This window comes from Equus caballus, chromosome 7 (genome assembly GCF_041296265.1).
Source record: "Equus caballus isolate H_3958 breed thoroughbred chromosome 7, TB-T2T, whole genome shotgun sequence".
In the NCBI taxonomy this organism is placed as follows: Eukaryota; Metazoa; Chordata; class Mammalia; order Perissodactyla; family Equidae; genus Equus; species Equus caballus.
This window is the reverse complement of record NC_091690.1, coordinates 56,556,338-56,577,273: the sequence shown is the minus strand read 5'-3', so window position 1 is coordinate 56,577,273 and position 20,936 is coordinate 56,556,338. Positions and strand designations below refer to the sequence as shown.

Sequence of the window (20,936 nt, the reverse complement as noted above, 5' to 3'; positions counted from 1 at the left end):
GAAACGATGAGTTCCATCCTCCCCATCCTCACTATTCATAGGTAAGACAGGTCCCTTCCATCCGTCCTTGTCTCTGGCTCCCACAGCACCAGCTTGCGGGTGTGCATTCTTTACACATCAAAGGTGGACTCCCCAGGCCTTCTCTCCTTCCTGGATTCTATGAGGCTATTTCTTTACATACAAATCCCGGTGTCACCAACATGGAGTAGCAGAGAGTGGGGCAGTGTGTTTGCCATGTGAGAAAGGGAATTTTCTTGGGCTTCCTTAACATGGAAATGCATAGGATTGGAGAATGCCAGCTCAGTGGTAGAGACTATTGTTTTGCAGAATTGGGAAAGAATATGAAAGTATTCCTATCAGTTACCTTTGGCTCTATCCTTACTGGCTCAAGACCTGAGGAAAATCAGGCCTAACAAGCATCAGACGGTAGGCAGAAATAAAATGGCAGCTCTCATAATAGCACTCCCCTCCTTCAGCTAACCCATTATCTTTTCTGCTGGGGGCATGATCACTGGCATTGGTGAGCATAGCACCTAAGAAAACTGTCAGAGCTGTGCACATTTGTACAGACCTGGGACTCTAAGAATAAACCTTTCCTCTGTCTCTTGTGTCACATCTTTTCTTTGTTTTGCTTGTGTCCCATGAAGCTAATAGCAGAAGATGCAGATAGCCAGCCCAACGGACAGATTCATTTTTCGATTGTGAGTGGAGATCGGGACAATGAATTTGCTGTGGATCCTGTCTTGGGACTTGTGAAGGTTAAGAAGAAATTAGACCGGGAACGGGTAAGCTAGTTTAGGCCAGCTCCCTTCCTAACCACACCTACCCCTTTGCTGGAATCAGGCATGGGCTCCATGAGTACAAATAGAAAGATTCTCCATTCTAAATAGTGAGAGTGAATAGAAATGGGCTAAAATATAGCAGCATGATGTATGTGGTTAGACCTTTGAAAGAATTTTCTGCCAGTGGATTCTGGGTGTTTCTTATTTATGGATGGTTTAAAGAAAAAGTAAAGGTGTGTCTTTCTGGATGGTTTGAATTTTGGTCCTTCCTAGAGCAAGGAGGCAGAAAAGCACCTTCAGCATTGGGATCATGTGGTCCTGGTTTCATAGGCAGCTTTAGCCCTGGGTGAACAGATCCAAAAGGATCATCTGAAGGTATCTAAGTCAGAAGGAATGATCCAGAAAATTCCTCTGTCCAAGGTTAAACTAAGTTTCTAAATATCATCTCTTTTAACCAAAAATATGTGTCTTCACAGTGAAATTAAAAATATGGAAAAAGATGTCATAGTAGTGATGGGCAAAAGTAGAAAGACCTCAATGGGTTATATATGCCCATAACCCTTGAAGTGTCAAAACTGATCAATAAGACAGATCAGTGTTGATAGCTGTCATGTTTGAACAAAGGCTGAGAGCTGTGGTTCTAACCAGGGACAATTTTGCCCCCAGGGCACATTTGGCAATATTTAGAGACATTTTTGGTTGTCACAAATGGGCAGAAGGTGATAATGGCTTCTAGCGGGTAGAGACCAGGGATGCTGCTAAACATCCTACAATGCACAGGTCAGCCCCCAACAACGAAGAATTATCCCACCCTAAGTGTCAGTGGTACCACGGTCGAGAAACCCTGGTCTAGAGAATCAAAGTGAAGATGGCTGATCTTCAGCAAAGCACAGCCGAGTCTGAGTGTGCACAGAAGGAGGGAAGTGCTGCACTTCTTCACCGTCAGCCCTTTGTGCTTTGGCAGGTGTCTGGATACTCCCTGCTCGTCCAGGCAGTAGACAGCGGCACTCCTGCGATGTCATCAACTGCCACTGTCAACATTGATATTTCTGATGTGAACGACAACAGCCCGGTCTTTACACCTGCTAACTATACCGCTGTGATTCAGGTGAGCAGTCTTGCTTGCCAGGCACTTGTCCTTAGATGCTTAGCCTCCTGCCTCTGCTGGGGTTTGCTCGTCATGGTTTATTACGGTTTTTACCTAATACCTGTTCATCCTGTCATAAGGCTGGTATGAAAAGGGCCTGATTCTTCCACTGCAGCCAATTAATAAACCTTGATAAGTGCTATCATTGATGGGATTCTTTTAAGCATCAGGTGCTTTGCATAGGCTGTCTGTCCCCACCACAGCCCTGTGAAGTGGGGTGCTGCATCGGGCCCCACTCCACAGTGAAGTTGCTAAGGATCTGAGTGGTTAAGTTGCTCACCCAAGATCATGCAGGGGGTAAGTGGTAGGGTCAGGATTTGAACTCGGGTCAGTCTTCAACAAAAACTATTCTCTTCCGCAACAACAGGCTGCCTTTAAGCTACTTTGTGCTGTTGTGCCAGGGGAGGAAGATGAACACAAACCATCTCCTCTCCAAGGGAGTTTGGGCATCAGGATAGAGCTGTTCCTCATTAAAATCAATCTTCCATAAGCAATTCGTTTAGCACTTTAAGTCCACCTGCTCTTTCAAATTAGACTACAGGATTGAGTAACTTACTGTTGGTTTTCTGCTGTCAGAGAGAATGACTCTTCTCCCATCTGTGTTTTATTCAGAAGACATTTCACGAGCACAGTACTAGGAGCCAAGCTACCTCCTCTTCCCTGTATTTCTAGAAGCTGGAAGCCCAACTTCGGGAGGATGAGGAAATCCAGTCCAGGAATACTGTCAGGGTGCAGGACTTAGGGGAGACAGGGGGTGATAGACATGTCTTGGGGGGCCACAGATATTCTAGAGAATCAGCTCTCGCCTGATGCAGTTTGGCCTGAGAATCACACGCTACAGGTTCCCAGGGCTTTGTGGGGAGAAGGTAAGATGAGAGTGAGCCAGGTCTTGAGGGGAATATCATTCACGACTTTGAGTCTGGCCATCCGTAGCGGGTTCCCCCCCGCACCAGTGTGCTGTCCAGGAATCAGGCTAGAGGCGGTCGGGCGTAAAGCTCGCAGCCCTCTGCTTCATTCCCACTCCTTTGTCAGCGAAATCCGATTCCTTCCCCGGTGGTATTTTGGTTTTCCGCTCCTCTCTGATGCTTTTTCCAGCAGCCGTGTATTCTGACCCCTCTCCTGCTTCCACAAAGCTTCACCCAGGGTCTGCACCTTCCTCATTTCTCTCTCTCAGATTGCTCTCCTTCAGTACTGTCGCTCACAGGGGCTCTCTCTGCCTCTCCCCGCCTCTGTGTGCTCGCCCCAAAACAAAATGGGCTTTGCCTACTCAACAGTCGGTTTTATGACATGCATCCATCAGCTTGACAGACTGTTTTCACATGCACGACAGAAAGTCAGCAGGGAAAGAACCCGAGAAGCGCAGCCTGTAAACCGCGGCTGTGACGGCAGCTCAGAGCTGCAGCGTGGGGGCCTGTCTGTGTTACATGTCACCCTTCTTTCTCAGACCATGACCCATAGGGCACACATTTTCTCTCTTCTATGGAGGAAATGGCCTTGATAGAGTGAGCAAACAAATCAATAAATCTTCTATTCTGTGTGGTGCTGAGTATGCTGTCAGTGTGAAATAGTAAATCTACACTGGGCTCAAGTGGTTCCACGACCGATTCCAGAGGGAGACGGGGTCTAGTTGTTCTTGACCGAAAGGCTACTTGAGAGAAGGAGCAAAAAAAGAGGTTTCTGAGGTCCTTTTCTCTTTCTCCTTCAGAAAACGTTCCTCCCTTTTTCCAACCCAGAATAATTTCCTTCTTCCAACACATGGTTTTCATAAGACTAATTCAGCACATAAAACTTAAGTGTGTCTGCCCCATGCATGACTCCTTTCCAAACTGCCGTGTCTCGTTGTCTTCATCTCTGTGACCCAAATTCATTTAATCTTAAGTCAATGTCATCAGAAGGCCTGAACTAATGAAACTGACTTGAGACCCACGTTGTGGAAAGGCTGAAGTCTAAATAGAGTGGGCCAAGGAAACCAACACGTGAGCTACAGAGGAATTTCATTTGGCATTTTCAAACTGAGGAGAACCTTTCACCCAAGAAGGAGTGACAAAAAGCCTTTCTATTTCCATTTTAGGGAAAAGGCACAGAGGTTCTGTAAAGTCATGCTTGCATAGGGGCCAGCCCAGTGGCGTGGTGGTTAGGTTCGTGCGCTCCGCTTTGGCAGCCCAGGGTTCATGGGTTCGTATCCCCAGTGTGGACCTACACACTGCTCATCAAGCCACACTGTGACGGCATTCCACATACAAACCAGAGGAAGATTGGCATACGTGTTAGCTCAGGGACATCTTCCTCAGGCAAAAGGATGAAGATTAGCAACAGATGTTAGCTCAGGGCCAATCTTCCTCACCAAAAAGAATTTTTAAAATTTAAAAATCATGGTTACATAATAACACTGGGGCTTCCAAAAATTCTGATGAAGTGCAGGATCTCCTTTCTCTTCATTCTCAAGCTGAGAAATGTTCTACCACCTTTCTATTTCCTCATGAAACATGGCAAAACTGTGTTCTGAGGGGTGGGGTGTAAAGCCCCATTTTTCCACCTGGCATATGCTTTTGTATGTTTACTTGGAAGTTGCCAGGATGTCCTCCCAAAAAAGTCCGATGTGACACTGTGTCACAGTGTTGGGCCTCAGTGTAATCGTGTTGTGACAAGTGTGAGGAAGTGCCTTCCCATCCTGAAAGGTTGAAGTTTTCTTGGCTCATGACGATTTCTGATGTAGTCACCAAGGCTGGTGAGCACCACACCTTCCTGGAGCTGTACAGGCGAACTCAGGCCATTTCCAAGTGTAGGGACCATTCTTGGAACCTACAAACCCGTTCAACACAGAGTCCTTGTGTTCTCACCTGCGGCTCATTGTCTCATGGGGCAGGAGTGGGGAGGCGGCCAAGGAGGGGAAGCATGATGCTTACAGATGCCAGCATATTTTCAGAAGACAAGATAATATCACAGGGAATCCCTTCTCCTAAAAGCCCTGTGTTCCAGCACAGCACTCTCAGCCGGTAATGATGGGGTTTTTTAAAATGTGAAGAAAGGTGTAATTTTATCTTCCTTTTTAATATACTCTTTCATGCAGGAAAATAAGCCAGTAGGCACCAGCATCTTGCAGCTGGTGGTGACAGACAGGGACTCCTTTCACAATGGGCCTCCCTTCTCGTTCTCTATTTTGTCGGGAAACGAAGAGGAGGGGTTCACATTGGACCCGCATGGGATCCTGCGGTCAGCCGTGGTCTTCCGGCACATGGAGTCTCCGGAATACGTGCTGTGTGTCCAGGTAGGGCCTCATTCTCTGTCCATCTCAGGCCGACTTTCTCTCGTACTTGTTTCTGTGCCCGTTGGTTGGTTTTTCTTTGTTGAGCAAGTCAACGTAATTCATTACTGTGCAGGAATGTTCCCCTTTTAATCTCAAATTCAACTTCACACCACTAAAGCGGCCTCTGTGTGTGAAATTGAACAGGAAGGGAGGGAAGCATCATTGTTCAAGAGGGACATGCCTGTAGGGTGTGCCAGGCAGACAGCCACTGGGCCTAAATCTACATTCTAAAAATTCCTGGGGTTCTAACTAACCTCCAAAGACAACTAATTGGTCAAGGGTTGCTGCTGTCTCCTGAGTGGTACATGCCACATCAGCCCACTGGGCGAAGCTTCCAATCATTGTCAGAAGGCGATTGAACCATATCATGGGCTTTTGAAGAGACCACTGCTTGGTAAGTTTCCCCAGTGAGGCAGGTGGGGACCAAGCACTCAGATGGCAATGGCACCCCCACATTCCTGCATCCTCAAGTTCGTTGGCCTGTGTCCAATGAAATGGGACAAAGAGGCCAAAGTGGCAAGTATGGAAAGAGTGTGGACAAGAGCAGGAAGTAAGAAAGCACCAAAAAGTTCCCATCTATGAATTTTACTAGCACCAACATTCGGGTCCCATCAGTGAAACAGAGTGATTTTTTTTTACCCACAATTGTCACAGAGGGCAACCTAAAGTCGTTATTAATGGTGACAATAATAACAATAGCAATTCTTTATATTTGTATAGCATTTAATTGTACACATTATTTCTTTTGATAACTTATGGCTTACTCTGCTCCCCGAAACCTCCCATATTAATAACTTTTGGCTCCAAGCATGTCAGTGAACACATCAGTTGCAACCCACTCCTCCAATGACATTAGGTAAAGAATTTTACATCACAGACTCGGTACTCAATGGCAAGGAGAGGTTTTTAGTGTCTTCTCACAGAAGTTTGTACAGTTCTTTCCACAGTCTGTTTGGTTGTTGGAGAGCAAGTTTCACATCTCAGACTTTGGAAACACCATAGAGAACTTTCTCCTCCTTGTCCCTTATATTAAACTACCACCAAGTCCTGCATTTCTGCCTTCAGAAGGTCCCTATGTGCATCAGTTACATTCCCTTTACCATTGCCCCACTTTATTCTATAGCACCCCGTACTCATACTATTGCAGGAACCTCCTGGATGATTCTTCTGACTTCAGCCTCATTCTTTTCTGATACATCTCTACACCCACCCTAGATTAATCATTCCACTTTGATTATGTCCTTCCCCTAAACCACACAGCAACAAACTACAGCCCCTGAACCACATCCGGCCCTCAGACTGTTTTTATAAATAAAGCTTTATTGGAACACAGCCTCACCCATTTGTTTACATCTGCTCTGTGGCTGCTTCCGTGCTGGAACAATGGTTGAGTAGTTGATAAAGATCGTAGAACCCCCAAAGCCTGAACTATTTCTTATCTAGCCCTTTACAGAAAATGTGTGCCAACCCCTGCCCTAAACTAAAACATTCTGTGGCTCCCTAGTGCCTGAAAATTTCTGGCCTGCAGGTTGAGTTCCGGTCCCAGACTCTTTCAGATTTTGAGTGTCAGGTCTTAAGGCAGACACAACTCCCTAGGGCTTCTCAGGCCACAGGCCCACTAGTCTCTCACCTTACACCCAGCGGCTTCCTGCCTTTCTGTCATCTTTCTGGCCTCTGACATTTGCATGGGCAACCTTTGGCCTGTAAAGTCCAAATTCGTCACTGTCCTTTGAGGCCCTCCACAGTCTGACTTCAAATCCAACCTAATTTACTGAACTTATCTCCTCCTACATGATTTTTCCATTTCAGCATCTCCGGTTCACATAGTTCATCAAATAAAGTATGTGGAAACAGTAATAATAAAAATGACAATCACGTTAACTCTCATGTACTAGGTACTTCTGTGGGGACGGGCCTGTGCTAAGCACTTTGCAATCACTCTGTCTTTTAACCCCACAATACAAGAATCCTGTGCAGTAATACTATTATTTTACTCATATTAAAGAATACAATAATTGAAGCTCAGAGAGGTTAAGTAACTCATGCAAGGCCAGACATATAGTGAGTGGCAGAGCCAAGGTTTGAACGGAGGTCTGTGTGATGCCCAAGCCCCTAGTTTTACACTGCCTTCCACTTACAAGGACACATCTCAAAGACCCCACCTAGCCTGCAAGGTCCACTGCAGCTCCACATCCTCAGACACCTGCCCTGGGGACCCAGCCCATCAGAATCTGCCCTTCTCTGAAGCCCTATAGCACTATCTCCTTTTCACACATGGCAGGTGTTCAACAAAGATCTGTTGTCAGAGTGGTTGTTCTGTCAATTCTTAAATCAAGGAGGAAGCCAAAAATGTTTTTGCAGGCTACCTATTTTTCCCTTCAGTGTATCAGTTTTTATTCTAAACCTTAATATGGTTGCTTAAATAACGTTGTTTCTTAAATGTGCCGAAAGGTGCTATCTGGTCCAATCAAAAGGAAAGATCCAAAGAGAACAAGGATTTCTCCTCCAGTGGGAATGCCACTTTATGAGGATCCCCTGTGGCTTCTTTCCAGAATTAAAACACGGCCAGCCTCTGGGCATGTTGGATCTCATAGCACCCCCTACCCTCTTTCCCTCTTCACCCCCAATGGCTTTATTGTGTTGACACATTATATTGTCCATAACAGAGTGTACACATGGGGGCCGAAGGTAATAAATCATTCCTCTTACTTAAATGCACATCTTCAGCATCTTGCAGAATCGTGGCAGGGGTTGGGGGAAGAAGCAAACCTGGTTAAAGGAACAGACATCTCCTATCTGCGTTTTGTTGTTTTTTTAAATTATTATGGTTTTTTTCTTAGTTCCTCACCTTTCTCCCTTTTGGTTGTTTTAGGCAAAAGACTCAGGCAAACCTCAGCAAGTTTCTCACTCCTACATCCGCGTGAAGGTCATCGAGGAAAGTACCCACAAACCGACAGCCATCCCCCTGGAAATTTTCATTGTCACCATGGAGGACGACTTTCCTGGTGGGGTCATTGGGAAGATCCATGCCACAGATCAAGACATGTATGATGTGCTCACCTTTGCCCTGAAATCGGAGCAGAAAAGCTTGTTCAAAGTGAATAGTCACGATGGCAAAATCATCGCCCTGGGAGGCCTGGACAGCGGCAAGTATGTCCTGAATGTGTCAGTGAGTGATGGCCGCTTCCAGGTGCCCATCGATGTGGTCGTGCACGTGGAGCAGCTGGTGCACGAGATGCTGCAGAACACCGTGACCATTCGCTTTGAGAATGTGTCCCCCGAGGACTTTGTGGGACTGCACATGCATGGGTTCCGGCGCACCCTGAGGAACGCAGTCCTTACCCAGAAGCAGGACAGCCTCCGCATCATCAGCATCCAGCCCGTGGCGGGCACCAACCAGCTGGATATGCTGTTTGCGGTAGAGATGCACAGCAGTGAGTTCTACAAGCCAGCCTACCTAATCCAGAAGCTGTCCAATGCTAGGAGACATTTGGAGAACGTCATGCGCATCTCAGCCATCCTGGAGAAGAACTGCTCAGGGCTGGAGTGTCAGGAGCAGCATTGTGAGCAAGGCTTGTCACTGGATTCCCATGCACTCATGACCTACAGCACGGCTCGCATCAGCTTCGTGTGTCCGCGTTTCTATAGGAATGTGCGTTGCACCTGTAATGGTGAGTCCAGCTTGGAGAGTTCCCTCTCATCTCCTGAGATTGGAGAAGCAGACTGAGTTACCATTCCTGGCACACATGCATTCGTTCATTCACCCATTCAACAAAATATTTACTGACCACCTACCATGTGCCTAGTTACTCTGAGAAGTGCTGGGGCTACAGGGATAAACAAGAGAAGCTTAGCCCCTGGTCCTGTGGCACATATAGCTTAGTGAGCAATACAGACATACAAAGAGGCTAGGGCGAACCCATGTGAGAAGTATTGTTACAGGAAATACAAAGTCCTCTGGGAGGACCAGCTTAAGAGGGCAAGTCTCCTAAAGGGAGTATCCTCTAGGTTGAGATAAAGGACAAGTAGGAATTAGATGTGTGAAAACAGATAGGGGAGGGAGCACGTTCCAGGTGGAGGGACAGCTTGTATGAGGAAGGCTTAAGGACAAGAAAGGAACCTACACTGAGGGGATTGAAAGAGATTTCCTGTTGCTGGAAGGAGTAGGGAGTGATGACAAATGAGACTTGTGAGCAGGCCCTGTGATCACACAAGGCCTGTTAGCCAGGATGAAGATTTTTGAAATTATCCCAAGGCAGTGGGAACCCTTGGGTGATTTGAAGTGAAGAAGTGACAGAGTCAGATCTGTCTTTCACAAAAAGCATGCTGGGTACAGAGAGGAGTAGATTAGACACGGCCAGCCTAGATGCAGGCAGACAAGTTGGGAAGCTATTGTAGAAGGCGAGGGCAGTCAGATTTGTTTCAGTGAAAAACAGGGGCCAGATGTCCGGGAGCACGGTCAGGGACGGATTCAGCCCCCAGAGCGGCAGAGATGGAATGGTTTGCGTTTGGTGAAGTAACTAGAGTCACTGACCTTGACCTTTCCTGGGCAAAGGCCATAACTGCACAGAGTCACATGCCCACAGTGGTCAGTGAGAAACATTGCTCTCTCCCTCTTTTCCACTCTCTGACGTTGGAGCCATAAATTCACTGCCCTCTTGTAAGAAAATTGCACCCAGAGTTTTTCTAGCCCGTGTGAACTTGGCCCAAAGCGACTGTGGTCAGAAGAGAGGCCATTTGACAAACATCCCTTTAGGTAATTGGGGACAGGCAGGGCCCCTGGCCTCTTTCCTTGTAGAAAAATTTTAGCTGCCATTTGGAGAATGAGTTTATCAGAGGAAGGTCCCAGAGACCACTGCTCCCTCCAAGAGACATTTTGGCAACCTCTAAACAGCCCAGAAGAGTGCCAGCCACTCACTCTGTGGTACCCAGTAACTTCTGTTTGTGTTTTCATCAAGTAGATGCAGTGATGTCCAGACCTGGGGAATATGTAAATTAGCTCCCAAGTAACTCAAAGCATGCATGCTAGGTGAAATGCATTTCTGACACATGCCACCAACATGCAGAATTTATGAATGCCAGCTGTCCAAACTTACCTAGATTTCCTTGTTAGGCAAACTGATTTATGCACCAAAGCTCTGCCAGGGCCTTCATGCAATGATTCACAGCAGGGTGCAAAGAGGTCCACAACAGGACAGGGCAGACCCTGCGGGAGAAACTAAACCAGCTAATTAATCCTTGTGATTCAGCAAAAATCTGTGGAGGCAGCAAGGTCCTAGGCGCTGAAGTTTCAAAGTGAAAAAATGACACAGGACCTGGCTATTGTGAAGTCAGCTTGCAAGCACCTGTTTGCAATAATAGTGTTAAAGAAATGCTAGGGATTAGGAAGGACAGAGTCCGTGCTGTGGCCAGAGAAAAGCTCTCTCCATGACATTTGTACACCAGAGACCACCCATGTGCTGGGTTTTGAGAGAGGAGTATGAGTTCATCAGGAAGAGACAGGGGGAAGGCAGATTTAGAATTTCTTTAATGGAGGGATTTAGAGGGATGATTTTTGTTGGGGACTTGCTTTGCATTTCGCATGAGACACTAATGTTTTAAATGCAGTAAGTTTCAAGGTAGTGTCCTTGCCCAAGGCTCCTGTTCTTTACTCTCCATAAACCTTTCTACTCCCAGTAAACCCAGAATGCTAGAAGTTTTTGTGATTCAGCCCTGAAACATCCCACAAGGAGGCCTTCTCAGTTTGAAAAGCAAGCATTTCCTCAATGAGAGCTCTGTGCAAGCTCAGGCCCACTTTGGAGCCTCTTCTCACCTTCAAGCCACTCTTATAATTAAGCAGTAAAATAAAATGCTGAATTTTAGTGGTAAAAGGACTTCGAAAGGTCATCTGGCCCAATCCTGTCTTCCGCAGGAGATGTATGATCGTCCCCAATTTATAAATGTGGTAGCTCCATGCTGTGCCCAGGGCCATACAGCTGGTGAGAGTGGCATGCTGATTCAATAAAGGTTCATCTTGGGCTCCTATTTTATTATCTGCATCTTAAGAACAGAGACTCTTCTATTTTTTATGTGCATCATAACCCCAGTGTTATGTACTCTATAAAAATATTCAACCCCATTTTTCCTGGCAGATGGATCGCCAGCCTCACATACCGTCCCCATATGGCAAAGGGTGTCTCAGTCTCCAGTGTGCATGGGGCTTCCTAGAAATGCCCATTGCTGAGCCCCACACTCAGATATAGCAAGAGGTTTCGAGTGGAGCCTAGGAGTCTATATATGTAGCCTGGGTGCTTCTAATGCTGATGATCAGGAAACCAAACTTTCAGACATCTCACAGCAAGATAAAGTAGAAAAAATTTCCTCCGGGTTCAGGGGGCAAGCTCTTAGTTATAATAGTAACAGCTCTCTCACTTCTTCTAAAGTGTCCTCTTAAATAAAAATACAGTGAAGAACTTAAGGAAAGCATTAGGCATTTATTGGAAAGGAGAGGTAATGGAATTCAATAAATGCCCCCACTCAAGACACACACACACACACACACACACACACACACACGCCCACAGAGCTAGTATTGGCTGCTCATCAGTTTACCCTGGAAAGTCAGCAGATACAATAAATGGCCTTTCCCACCACTTGGTGGAATAATTAGGTTGATAAATAGAGGTAGCTGCCCATTCTGAGCTGTGTAGTAATATTTATACAGATTTGGCCTCAATATTCTATTCTCTTCCCCACTCGTCCTTCTCTCATGCAGACTTTTTGGGTCCAGTTAACATCATTAGCATCTTGAACCAAAATGCTGACTTGCTTTGACAAAATGAAAGCAAACTTGAATTTAAAAAAAAAAAAGAAAGCAAACTTGAATTTTAGTGCCAAATAGGCACATTAAATTCTAGCCACCATGGATCATCATGTTTGAACAGAACTTAAAGAGGGGCAAAGTTCTGATGTCATGAGATAGCTCCTGGTGAACTTCAGATGTTCAGTGAACATTGGCACTTCAGTAAGAAAGCCTGGCACCACCTTAAACAAATGGAGAGTGATAGTTGCCCTCAAACTCCATAGGAGAAGGAAGAGGACAGAGCACCAGGGGCAGCCCTTGGGGCAGTGCTGATTGTCCATTTTTTACAATTTTCTTTGATTTTTCAAAATTCTGATATAGAAATATATCAAAAAAGTAGACTCTTGTCGAAGAGAATGAAGTCCCCATGAGACATCGGAGTTCAAGAGCAGTGTGTTTATGAGAGTGATGGTGGAAGTGGATGCCTGATTTGTCAAATCCTGATTCAGATATGGAACACAGACTGGAACCTGGAGTTCCAAATAAAATGAATGGAGCATTTGCCATGGGTGAAGGACCATGCTAGCGAGAGTACAGCAGCAGCCATGCCCTCAACTGTGGGATATGGCACAGTCGTAAGGGTTTGCTCAGGGAGGTAAGAGGAACTCTGAAGCACACCACTGAGGGTGGTGCCACCTGAGCTAGGTCTGAAAGGATGCCTACATTAGGTAGATGATGGAGATGGATAGTTTCAGACTGAGAAGCATTAAAGCCAAGGCATGGAAGTGAGAATCAGTCAGCAATTCAGTGCACACATAAAGGCAGGGACAGATATAACAACTAACATTTATTGAGCCATGACCAGTTATTGTGCTGGTTTTCAAACATGTATAATTGCATTTAACCCTTACAATAACCTTAAAATGTGGGTATCATTAACTTCTCTCAAAAGTTAATGAAACTAAGACTTGGAAAGATCAATTGACTTGTGCTCAAAGTTACAGAGCAAAGTGAATGGCCAAGCCAGGATTCCCACCTGGCAGTCTTAACCTACTACTTCTGCACAAATGTGGAAGGAACTTGAAAGTCACCCAATCCAACCTCGCACCCACCACAGACATCCTGTTTACTATATTCCTAGCACAGTAATTCAGCCAAAGTTTGAACACCAGTGCCAGGTACTCACCACCTCACAAGATGGACTTGAGACGATCTTCTCCCTTATAGTGCACCAAAATACAACTTCCTCGTAATATCACCCAGCTCCACCCTTTAGAGCCACACAGAACCCAACCTAACTCCTCCTTACAAGCTGCCCCCTCAGATAGTTGTTATGACTCCTTGAGTCATCTTTTCCTAGACAAACAGCAGAAGTTCCTTTGCTTCTTGGCTGTAAACAAATAAGAACTGTGTAGAGTTGAAGGTGGTGTAGCTGGGGCACAGAGGAGGCACAAATGAGGGAGTCCTCTGTCCTACTTGGAGGAGTCCATGAAAGGCATTAGAAGCAATGAGACTTGTCCTGTTGGGTCTTTGCCAGGCAAGGAATGCATTTTAAGCCGAGAGACCAGTGAAGAGAAAGGCCCAGAGATTTGGGGCACCTTTTCATTTGCTCATTGACTCCCCAGTGAATTGAGTACTTTGCCAGGGCCTGGGGGGAGTACTAGAGATACAGTTGTGAGTGAGACTGGCATGGTCCCCATCCTCATGGAGCACAAACCAGCACCATACATTGGGCAAATGACAAGGAGCTCAGTTGGACGGGATGGTGGGGCATCAGGACAGTTCTGGGAAAGAATACCATGGGACAGGTAAATGGAACCTGTGATAGGCAGCCGTGGTAATGCCCTTCTAATGAGCACAATAAAATAAAATGATGAAGGCTTCTGTGAGGGAGTAAGATGCTTAAAACTTAGCTTTGATGAGTTTTTTAAAAGCGGAGAAAAATCTGAAGTTAAATTTGCACTTGGCCTGGGGTTCGTTAAGGCTAACTCTCAGGGGGGAAAGCCAACAGACCCAGTCTCAGTGGTTTTAAATAACCTTCAGCATTGTCTCTGAATTGTAACCAGGTTCCTCCTGCAACCTGGGAAGTTTCCATTTTCTTTCATAACAGATACGTCTTTGCAGATCGCTCGTCTCCAGCACACGAGTCCCAAAGTGCCAAGACAGTTTGGAGGTGTCTACCCTAGTGATGATACCAGCTTCTCAGTGGGTGGATATGCCCTTATATATTCCACCCACACACAGCTGCCCCAGAGAGGATGTCTTGAATGAAACTGCACTCAGCCGTTAGTGCAGTCATCCAGAAAATATGGCTGAGCCAAGCATACACCATTCCAGATGATTCTGTGCTTTTGGGAGAACCACAAGAGACCATTTCAAAGCCAAGAGACCTTAGGAGAATGTGTTTTAAAACTTCATGCAGGCCAGGAATTAAGAGGGAAGTTTATTGACTTATGTGGCATTTGCCAAGACATGGCATCTTGGCAAAGTGTTTAAATTCAGGGTGTAGGGTGTTTACCATTAATTATTGGATTCTCAGTATAATCAAAAGGTTGAATCAGCTCAAAGTGGTAGCGATTATAATCACAGCTAGATACTGATGTAGTAGCTAAAGGCATCGACTTAATCCAGGTGCTGTGGGAATGCTGGGGACATGAGAAGAGTCATGATATGGTAGTGAGATCCTTCTAAAGCCTCAAGAGAATCACCTTTCTCCTCCCTGAAGTTTCTAAGGCTCTGACGCTTCTGCTCAAGTGAATTGTGTGTTGTCAACTCTGTAAAGTGACCTAAATTTTCACCTAAGCAAAGCTTCAGAATGTAGAAAACCTTCTTGTGGAGAACAGCCACATCACATGCATATTTCTCCTGGTGCAGAGGCTGTATGAGAAAGAACACTTCCACCCAAAACAAGGTAGTGAAGGCACTGACACGTCCGCACATGGCCTGTGACATTGATCAATAAAAGGCTCAAGGCCTTATCTTATGCCTCCAATGCACGTAATATTTCATATCATCTATCAGTTTACAAATCATGAATCTAACCCAAAAGGACAGCAAGAAAAAGATTACACTTGAGTTCAAGTCTCCGCCATGTTGCTGAGTCAAGTTAGTGTCTCCAATTTGGGGACCTTGTAGTAATTTGTTTTTACTCTCATGGTTTTTCTTTCAAGTTGCTTTCATATCCATTAACCCATTTAGTTCTCACAACTCTATGAAGCATCTTGATCCTCATTTTTCAGAAAAGGAAATCAAGACCTGAAGAAGTCAAGCGACTTGTTGGGGGCCACACAGTGAATAAATTGAATAACTAGTCAAGGTCAAAATCCAAGTCTGCTGCTTGTCAGCACAGTACCCTTTCCTGTCACACTACCAGGCTTCCCATGGGGAGCTGGGATGGGGGAACAGAGATTTCTCTGCCTGCTTTATGATCCAACAGTTGCTAAAAATGTGTAATCCTCTGCCCTTCCCTGACATACAACAAATGGTGTCACTTGGTTTGATAAAGTGGGACCTTTCTCCCTTCATGCTCTCTCTGGCACCAAATTGATGGATGCCTGGAGATGCAGAGCATGTAGGTCTGGAGCCCCCAACCCCCACGCTGTCACTGATCATAGTGTAAGTTAATTAAACTTGGATTATTTAATGATAGTTAATAAGATAACTTCCTCCCAGAAGCCAATGGGAGCTGACACTGTTGTCTCTTAACTGTTACCCGGGAGCTGATGAGGCACTTTCTGCCACACGAGAGAGAGTCTTTAAGGCTCTTAACAATTGTAAGTATATGCACTTCCCTGGAAAGGGGCAACATAAACATAAGATTTCTAAAAACAGGTTAACCCCTCAGCATCCATTTAAAGCCTACTGGATTTTAAGTCACTAGAGAACTTAGGACTCTGGCTAGAAAGAAGGTCATTATCCCAGGAAAGTGTTCCAGGACCCAGACCTGGGTACATCTAAGGTCAAGGGATACACAACATTGTTCACGGTTGGTGTCCAAAGGTCAAGTCCCTCTGACAAAATATATTTCAGAAAGGACCTAATTTCTTATGATAGTTGGTGGAAAGGGAAGAACTACAATATTGCATATGGGAGGATTTAGTTTTGGGAAACCTGTTTTTCAGTAACTAGAAGTCTTTCCCTACTTGGAATAGACTGTGGTTGGTGCACATGCTCACATCTGTCCCAGCTAAGGAGGCCATTACATTTAGTGACCTCCAGACTCTAATCTGCCTTCATACTTCCTTGAGCCACGATAGAGCGGGCTGTGAGCAGAGCCAACTGACAGCAGCAGCTGGAGGCCAAATGTTTATGGCTACTCCTGTCCCAGACTGGGACTGGGGAGGAGGCCCCGGAGGATTTTTAAGGCATCAAGAGACAAATCCCTTGCCAAGAACTATCCCCTTTATCTTAAAAAAACCTATTAAAAATAAAAAGGAAGAGCAAGAACCTACCAAAGTCAATGGCTGGTGGAAAGAATAGGAATATGCATTATTGTGTATCTAATATTTATATTAATATTATTAATTTTAGAATGCACTTATAAAATTATATTAACGTATTTTTAATATATCCTCTAGCTAGAGTTTTGATAATGGGTAATGGATCTGACATAATCCATTAATTTAAAAGACTTAATTATATGAGTTCTATGGTTATGACACAAGGAAAGAAGATGATCTGTGAGTTTGAACTCCAGGTGCTGTTCTAGGTGACTTTGTGCTTTAACCCAATATGAGATATGAGTGATAAAGAGAAATCCGTGCTAAGTACCAGGGCAGAACTGATAGTAGAAGAAAAGGCCAAAACACGTGAATAAAAGGTAAAAGCACTCAAATGCTGGATTCATTCTGAAATACAGTGTTTTGTTATATACACTTATACCTGGTTTTTTAAAAAGTGTTACCATAATTCCTACAGAAGAAAATAGCTTTGCTATCTTGGGTCTGAAAATTATCTAGCCCTCTTTTCCCCTTTGAAACAGTGGCTTTTAAACGGATTTTTGATAATGCAAGTTTTCTTAGCAATGTAGCCATTGCATTAGAGCAGAAAAGACTATCAATGCAGTATATATAGCTACTCAGAAACAGAAATTTATAGAAAGGGTATTCTTATTCTGGCTAAAATAGGACATGGAAAAAGGCATGACCATGGAAATGGAAAGTAACAGATTTTTTAAATATATAAACTACTGTTTCTGTGTCTAACTGGAAGGTAAGCTCCAGGTAATGCAGAGGTACATCTTTTTGATGGGATGCATTTTGTAATTTGTTTATGCACATTGCCACCTCTACTTGCCTGAGGTTAGCATTGGGCTTAGTTTGTGTTTTTGAGCATGTACTAACTACTCAGCATTTAGGAGCCACCCAGCGGTGTGCAGGCCGCTAGAAACTGAAATGAAGCCACTCATGGAGATAGCAAAGAGTCAGCTGGTAGAGTTGTGGACTTAGCATGAATAAACATTAACACACGCATGCAGTAAAGCCACTAACTATGGTTGATTCATTCCCATGAAACTCAGTTCCATGATACTCAAAGGATCTCATCCTTCAAGCCTGAGTTTAAAATTCTCCCTTCCTTTGCAAGGATTTCTGACATTCTGCCAGGAAATGCAATTGTTCCCTCTCTGATACTTCCATTGCATTTGCGTATCTCTATCAAAGCAGTTATCGTCTTGTATTATAATCATGTGTTTTCATTTTCTTTCCTGAGGGAAGGAAGGGGTGGGATCATTTCCTTTGATCTTTATATGCCCAGGCCTATCACCTCATTGGCCCTAAATAATTATTTGTTGAAGAATGCACCAAAAGTTGTTTAAAAAGTGGTTATCAAAAAGCTTCTTGAAACATATCATAAGGTGGTTGAACAGCTGTTTTAAGTTCCATAAATACTGATAAATACGTGGCAGGAATAAAGATTTCTTGGGACGAAAATAGGAAGATGTATTTGGGGGCACTTATATCTTTTAGAACCATCTGTAGAGATCATTTCAAATTTTCAGTTAAAAATCCCTTCATCTTCTAAGACTTTGTAAGCTGGATTGTTGCCAAGAGTATCTTTTATGGCTAAGCTCTAAACCAGTGGAAAATAGGATTTATGAATTCCGAGTTTGCTGGTGCTCCTTATATTGCTCCTCTCAAGGATTACAGTTCTTAAAATGTTTATATGTAGTTAACATTAAACTTCTGCTGTCTCCCAGACAAAGAAATGACTGTATAATGGGACAAGATGCTTAATGATGAGGAAAGAGTTAGATGGAAAGGAGTATAATAATGGGCCAGAGTTCGCCGAGAAACAAAGCTGCTGATGTCTGGCGTGTTCTGGGTTCACAGAGAAGAGGCGCTCCTTTAGGCCACTGCTTAACCCAGTTGTGGGTTGTTTTTAATTTGTGTCTCCTTTTCTATAGTCCTTTTATCACTTAAACTCTTACCAGGATGAAAGTGGCCTAATTACATTTGATATATCCAAGACCTTTGAAAAGTGCACTTCCTTCAGTGGACCCACGTTCGCCATCACCGCAGTTGTGAAATAACTCACTTGGGTCCTGAATTCTGCCTTAATCAGTTAATCTGCTTTCCAGGATTTCCCTTCTGAGGGATTAACCTTTCATCTCACTGTGCTGTGAACATCGAACAGGTAGAAAGGAAGCCTTTCTTTGCCAAGGATAATTCTGCTATTTTTGATAGCTGGCCGGGCACATTTACAGCTAATCAATAAACCAGCATGTAGCAGAAGGGATTAGGGAACAATTGCGCTTTCACAACTTAGAATCTGTCATACTTTTCTTTAGAAAAGTCTGGTTTTATCCCCCCTGAAATCAACAGCTAACATCTTCTGAAGTCTACCCCTAAGTTTTTCAGGGCAGGAGAGGGGTGTAGAAGAAATCTAAACTCAAGTGATATATTCAGATGGCCACCAACATGCAAGAACCCCACTCCAAGGAATATACCAGAGACCGTGTACTGTGTGGTCTTTTTTCACCTGAAGTTGGTCCAGTCGCAACCTGAGCATATATTAGCCTGAAAGGAGGAGCTCCGTTGACACTTTGCACTTAACCGACTTCAGTCTGGGAGCGAACTTTTGGCAGATGCAGGGACATTTGATGGGCACCCACACCAGGTGAAGCCCATTCAGGTGCTCCTGCTTCTGGGTGACCTCTTTGTTTCTCAGCTCAGAGCCTGCAGAGCCCAGGTCTTGAACCAATCCTGTGCTACCTGGAGTGGAGGGTAATTCACTTTGTACTGATCATGCGTGTTCCCCCTTTGTCACAGGTGGACTGTGCCCGGGGTCCAACGATCCTTGTGTGGAGAAGCCGTGTCCAGGGGACATGCAGTGTGTCGGCTACGAAGCCAGCAGGAGACCATTCCTCTGCCAGTGTCCACCAGGGAAGCTCGGAGAGTGCTCAGGTGCACAGTGGGGTGGAATGACAAGGGTCTAATGTTGTTTTCCTGAAGCAATTGCCCTTGAGTAAACTACACTGCCCAAGCCCTTCCAGAAGACATTTCTGTCCACATGCAACATTTTCCTTTAGAATGGACCATAGCTAACATCCGCCGTCAAATACTTGGAATTTGTCACAGCTACAGTCTGTGCTAGGAAAAATGTAATGACTGTGGACTCCATATATAATGGGGAGACCACAACATGTGTTTTCAGTCATGTTGCATGGATGTTAAGGGTGTGAAGTTATGGAAAAGTGAAGGTTGTTAGCTAGGCAAAGGAGTCACAGGATCTACAGGATGGCCTCTGCTGTTTAGAGGGCTGGACAGATCCACAGCCACAGAACGGAGACCAACAGAAGGTAGAGCTGAGCCAATCCTATTGATCTACTTTAGGGCAAGCCAGCACAGAGCACCAAATAAGCAGACTCTGCCCTGGACATGGGTAACTGGCTGCATGTCCCCAAAAGGAGAGGTGCTCACTTCTGTGTCTTAAAGAAAGAAAAGAAAAAAACTCAGTATTTATGTTTTTCAAATCCAAATCACCATCTGTTTCTGATCTCCACTCAATTTTAGGACTCCATTTGATTCACATATTCTCTTCCACTTCTTTCCTCTAAAAAAAGTATTATTCATTTTTGGTACCAATAGATCCTCTTTTTGTCAAAGAGTATATTTAAAATACAGACACACTGGTACCAATTTTGATCCAAGAAATATTTATTGAGTGATGATTATAAGAATAATTGTAGTGGGAATAAGAATTATTCCTAGTATGTACAAGGTACTTGCTAAGCATTGGGTTCTAGAAATTCAGCCTTTACAAAGAGAAGCACTGTTCTTAAAAATGGAAGCCAAAACTCTTTCATAGTTGTTTTTAAGAACAGAGGTGCCCCTGAAGTGAAGGGTTCACCAGCATATTTGCCTTTGAACTCATCTAAGGCTTAGAGTTAAAAGATACTTACACCGTCCCCACCCCAACACACACGCCGTGCACACAGCAGGTGGGTATGTAGGGTGACAGTAAAGCCAAGTCTCCTAACTTCAGATGTCACTTTCTGCCCATCTCCCTTCTTCTTTCTGTTTGTAAAACTCTTGATTGTCTGTGATTATCAACCATTTGGTGTATTTCCACACTTTGCACCTTTCACCCCAGCGAGACAGCTTTTCAGCCATTACTTTGCTCGTTAAAACATAAAGTTGGAGGCAGTAAAAAGAGGATGAACTCAGAATTGGGTGATGTGGGTAAGATTAAAGGTTCTGGGAAGGGGAGCCTTGAAATTAATTGTCAGAAGGTAGAACTGTGACTGCACATGACATGAGCTTCCTTTATATCAGTTACCTTCTCTCCACCTTAGTGCTAATGACCTAGGTTGACTATTTGGTGTTAGAATAGTTGGAGAATATGGATATTCTTTGAAATGGTTTTGTCTTTCCTTTGTTTCATGGAATTGAAAGTTCTTGAGTGCCTAAGTGACAGGTG

General features: G+C 44.5%; 1 protein-coding gene across 4 annotated transcripts in view; it reads left to right on the top strand.

Moving 5' to 3' along the window:
* FAT3 (FAT atypical cadherin 3) overlaps positions 1-20,936 on the top strand; it is a 617,178-nt gene that overhangs the window by 561,904 nt on the left and 34,338 nt on the right. For all 4 annotated transcript variants that reach the window (XM_023645581.2, XM_023645579.2, XM_070273207.1 and 1 more), the window contains 5 exons: positions 648-785; positions 1,747-1,890; positions 5,000-5,197; positions 8,109-8,907; positions 19,286-19,420. In XM_023645581.2, coding sequence (XP_023501349.1) covers positions 648-785; positions 1,747-1,890; positions 5,000-5,197; positions 8,109-8,907; positions 19,286-19,420 — 1,414 coding nt within the window. The remainder of the gene's footprint in view (positions 1-647; positions 786-1,746; positions 1,891-4,999; positions 5,198-8,108; positions 8,908-19,285; positions 19,421-20,936) is intronic.